The sequence below is a fragment of the Mus caroli genome, chromosome 12 (genome assembly GCF_900094665.2).
Source record: "Mus caroli chromosome 12, CAROLI_EIJ_v1.1, whole genome shotgun sequence".
NCBI classification, from domain to species: Eukaryota; Metazoa; Chordata; class Mammalia; order Rodentia; family Muridae; genus Mus; species Mus caroli.
The window spans coordinates 54,508,447-54,513,446 of record NC_034581.1 but is presented as its reverse complement, the minus strand read 5'-3'; the positions used below and the strand labels follow the sequence as shown (position 1 = coordinate 54,513,446).

Genomic DNA, 5,000 nt, shown 5'->3' with positions numbered 1-5,000 from the left:
AGGGTGTGGGGCTGTCACAGGGTCTCTAGGGCCCAGTGGCGGCGGCCCCGGGGAGGGGCGCGGTCCACGGCGGCCTTCCGCGGCCTCAGGACCCGGGTAGGGCCGCTGCGCACGGCGTGCGGTGGGCGCGGGGTAACGGGAACCTCGAGTCCCGCACTGATCGGAGCCGACTCGGCGCTGGAGGGATCGGCGGGAAATGGCGGACGAGGCGTTGTTTTTGCTTCTCCATAACGAGATGGTGTCGGGAGTGTACAAGTCCGCCGAGCAGGGGGAAGTGGTGAGTGCCGCCACGCACCCTGGGGTCCTGCGGTGACACTTGCCACCATTCCTCTCCCGCCCCGCTGATGTAGACGCCCAGTAGCTTAGACCGAGCTGGTCCACCTAGAGGCATCCCACAGAATATAATCTGTCTGTCGGCTGTCTCCTCCAAGATGGGATCTCTCATCAATCTCTGTTTTTGTCTTGTGTGTGGTGTGTTCGTGTCCGTATGTTCCTTTGAGTGCGTGCTACAGGACTTTATTCTTGACCTTGATAAGATTTACCTAGAGTCCAACTGCAGAGCTGATTGTGACTTTCCTGCTGCTCCCAACAGTTTTAGAGGCCAGCTAGAGACTGTCCCAGCGAGACTATACCTTTCTCATCTCTTGATTCAGGATACCACTCCACACAACTCCAGGGCCACAGCCTGATGAACCGTGGAGTTAAAGCAAGGAAACTTTGCGAGATTTTCAGCAGTAATTATGAAACCACTTAAATTAATTACTTAAAAATACTTAGTGTTCATTATGTCAGAACTGGTTTTAGGAGTTTGGTGTTAATAGTGAGTGCTACAGTAGCCCCATCCTTTTGGAGGTTACTTCGAGTGTGAGAGTTAGTATTCCCTCTCGATTCTTCTAGAAAACAGTAAGCATGCCTAGTGCTTTACATCTGCTTTCTGTGTATGGGTATTTTGCCAGCATGTCTATCTGTGCATCCTGCATGCCAAATGCCAACAGAGGCCAGAGGAGGGCTTCATAGTCCCTGGAACTGGAGGTACAGAGAGTTGTGAGCTGCCATTGTGGGCACTGGGAGTTGAACCCAGGTCTTCAGGAAGAGCAGCCAGTACTTGTAATTGCTGAGCCATCTCTTCAGCCTGCTTAAATTCTATTCCTAATTACACCCATCTACACTAGAACCCTTTCCTCCCTCCCCGTTACAGCATCTTCACTGTGTTATCATTGGTAGTTGCCTAAAGCTGCCTTTAACATTTTGTCTCTCCCCAACACAAAACAACTAGCAATATATTCCTTTATCTTTTATCATGAAATCTCATCCATTATTTTAATCTTCCTACCTTTTATTGACTTCTTTTTAAAACAGTTTACTTATTTTATTTATATGAGTATATAAATATAGCTGTCTTCAGACACACCAGTAGAGGGCATCTGATCCCATTACAAATGGTTGTGAGCCATCATGTGGTTGCTGGGAACTGAACTCAGGACCACTGAAAGAGCAGTCAGTGCTCTTAACTGCTGAGCCATCTCTCCAGGCCCCTTTTACTGACTTTTAAGTGGGTTAGCCCAAAATAAGGTTCTACCCACAACAAATTAGTTGGGAGGGGAAAACTGAACAGAGAGCAAAGATTATGATTATTTCTGAGAGAGGGTTTCATCCTGTATGCCTGGCTGGCTTTAACTCCTTATGTTGGCCAGGCTCACCTTGAACTCACAGAGATCTGCCTGTTTCAGGAGTGCTGGGATTAAAGGCGTGCTCCACCACCATACCTGGAATTAGAAAGAAACTTAAAGTTACCTTCTGAGGTGACTTTTCCTATTCCAGTGGTCTCTGTGACTCCCACTGCAGCACTCCATGGCCGGACCCAGAGGTGCTGACGATGATGGTGCAGTTCATCACCCTCATCTTCGGAGATCTCCAAGGAGACCTAAGACTCAGGCTCAGCTGTATGAGCAAGTATGCAGATAGAGCAGACAGCATGCTGTTATTGCCTTTGATGAATACATGGAACTCCATCAGATGATGCGGGAAAACATTCTCAAAGTCAAAAAAAACCCCAGCAAGGTCTCATCATACTCAAAATATCCATCTGCTACAAAGTGTTTCCAGCTAGAAATGGTCAAGGAAACCAGTGGGTGAGAAGGTGATACAGTGTTTTTAAAGGCATCTTATCTATTGGGGGCACAGTCAGAAACACCTGTGCATACTGCCTTATATTATTATCAGGTGACAGTAAATTCCGTGAGACTGTTTTTGTTACACTTTTCTTTAACTTAAAACAAACCTTTAAAAAAATGTTATTTTGGGGCTGGAGGGATGTTTTGTTCCTGGTCCCTGAGCAGGGCAGAAAGATGGAAGTAAAAGAACTTGTTGGTTGTCTACTTCTGTCACTTGAGTTCCAGTGATCAAGGGCAGGTTTTATTCTCAGTAACAAAGAATTCAGCACCTCAGTGAGCCATCTCATTGAATTTTTTTTCTTCTAATTAAAAGTTTTTTTTTGTTTTGTTTTGTTTTTAATATGTATGGATGTTTTACTTGTGTCATGTGTGTGTGTGTGTATATATGTATGTATGTGTGTGTGTGTGTGTGTGTCTATGCATCATATCTATGCCTGAGGAGGCTAGAAGAAGGCATCAGATCCCCCAGAACTGAAATCACAGATGATGGTGAGTTGTCATGTCGGTGCTAGGGATTGAACCCAGATCCTCTGGAAGAGCAGCCAGAGCTCTTAAAGGCTGAGCCATGTATCTTAGTTCCCTGCTGTTGTTTTAAGCTTGGGGTAGATATACGAGAAAAACACCATGATGGGCAAGCTGTGTCAGCTGCTGCCAGGAGAAGGGAACTGAAAAAAACGAGAGAGAGAGAGAGAGAGAGAGAAAGAAAGAAAGAAAGAAAGAAAGTGGGCAGGGGTTTCAGAAAATAGTGAAAAAGCCCAGAGTCCCTGGGAAAGCCAGTAACTAAGAAATAGATAAGAAAAGTAAAAGAAAAGCTTTCAGTAACTTAGAAAAGGGGCTGGCTGACGGGCAGAAGCTCCACAGTGCTACATGACAGAAGCAGCTGCAAGGGTCTACCTCATTTTCAAAACATATACTTTAAAACTTTTGCTTATTTATCTTCTGCGTATGGGTTTTTTGTTTGTTTGGTTGGTTTTTGTTTTTTCTCCCCTGCTTGTATGTGCACTGTATGCATGCCTTGTGCCTGAGAAGGCCAGAAAATGTCATCAGATCCCCTGGGACTGGAGTTACATGTTGTTGTGAGCCATTATGTGGTAGTTGGCAATTTAACCAAGGTCCTCTGGAAGGGCAGTCAGTAGATTTAACTGCTGAGCCATTTTTCGTGTGTGTGTGTGTGATATTTTCTATATATAACATATATGTATGTTATATATGTATATTATATTCATGTATATTATATATTTGATTTTTGACAGGATTATATGTCATTATAAAAATATTTGTTGGGGCTGGTGAGATGGCTCAGTGGGTAAGAGCACCCGACTGCTCTTCCGAAGGTCCAGAGTTCAAATCCCAGCAACCACATGGTGGCTCACAACCATCCGTAACGAGATCTGGCGCCCTCTTCTGGAGTGTCTGAAGTCAGCTACAGTGTACTTACATATAATAAATAAATAAATCTTTAAAAAAAAAATATATATATATTTGTTATTTGTGGGTATGCACCCATGTGCTATAACACACATGCCAAATGGCACCTTTCAGGAATTGGTTCTCTCCACCTCATGGGTTCTGGGAATTAAACTCAGGTTTGTTAGGATTGGCTGTAATCAGCCTTTACAGGCAGTCCTAATTAACTCTAGACACAACCTAGAGTTATCTGAGTTTCAAGCCTGTATTGAAGAATTGCCTGTATTATAATATCCACTGGGCTGTGGATATGTATGTTGGGAATTTGTATGTATGTATGTATGTATTTATTGTTTTATCGAGACAGGGTTTCTCTGTGTAGCCCTGGCTGTCCTGGAACTCACTCTGTAGATCAAGCTGGCCTCGAACTCAGAAATCCGCCTGCCTCTGTCTCCCAAGTTCTGGGATTATAGGCGTGCACCACCACTGCCAGGCCTGGAATTTAGTTGATGCAGGAGAGCCCAGTCCATTGTGGGTGGCACCATCCCTACTGAGGTAGTCCTGGGCTGTATAAGAAAGCTAGCTAGCCTGTGAGTGAGCAAGCTGGACACTAATTCGTCCATGGCTCCTTTGCTGAGTTCCAGCCGTGCCCTCCCCAGTGCTGAACTGTGCGTGGAAGTGAATGAAGTGATCCCTTGCCCGCTCTACGTTCCTTTTGGGCATGGGTGATAAATCATAGGATTGGAGTTTTAGATAAAACTCTGTTTCCTGATAATAAATATGTTCCTGGATGATTCTACAATAGATTGTTTCTCCTTCTCTCAGTATTCTTTAGTCGCCTGTAGTTCTTTGTCTAGGGTTGAGGCCCTGTGAGCTTTCCCTTTTCCACATTAGCATGTCTACTGGTGTCATCCTTATTCGGGTCATATTTAGGTAGCCATGTTGGGGAGACTTCACAGGTGTAGCTTCTGACATTTCTAGGAAACACAATCTCACAGCTAACTTCCTGTTGGTCTGACTTTTAAAATCTTTCTTTCCCACCTTCATCTTTTCTCTGAGTCTCAGGCGCAGGAGTTGTGTTGTAGCTGTATCAGTTGGGACTGGGCTTTGCCACTCTGCATTTTGAACTGTTGTGTTTTTCTGTGATGATCTTAGTCTGTTGCAAAGTTTCCTTGACGAGGGGCGAGAACTACACTCCATATCTAAAGACTTGGAGCTAGCTAGCAGCCTTAGATGAGAAGGAATATGTGCTGTTTGTCTTTCTGGTTGGTTACTTCCCTTTGAGAGACTCTTACTGGGTGAAGTTGGATGTGGCATTTCTTAGGCTCTTTCTGCTTCCTCTCTGCAATCATTCCTCACTCTTAAAGGGGGAGGGTATCTGATATAGATGTCCTGTGTGGTGCTGAGCAATATGCAGTC

General features: G+C 44.7%; 1 protein-coding gene across 1 annotated transcript in view; it reads left to right on the top strand.

Moving 5' to 3' along the window:
* Trappc6b (trafficking protein particle complex 6B) overlaps positions 1–5,000 on the top strand; it is a 17,871-nt gene that overhangs the window by 41 nt on the left and 12,830 nt on the right. Inside the window, exon 1 of the mRNA XM_021178968.1 lies at positions 1–277. This exon is cut by the window's left edge and continues 41 nt beyond it. Coding sequence (XP_021034627.1) covers positions 197–277 — 81 coding nt within the window. The 5' untranslated portion in view covers positions 1–196. The remainder of the gene's footprint in view (positions 278–5,000) is intronic.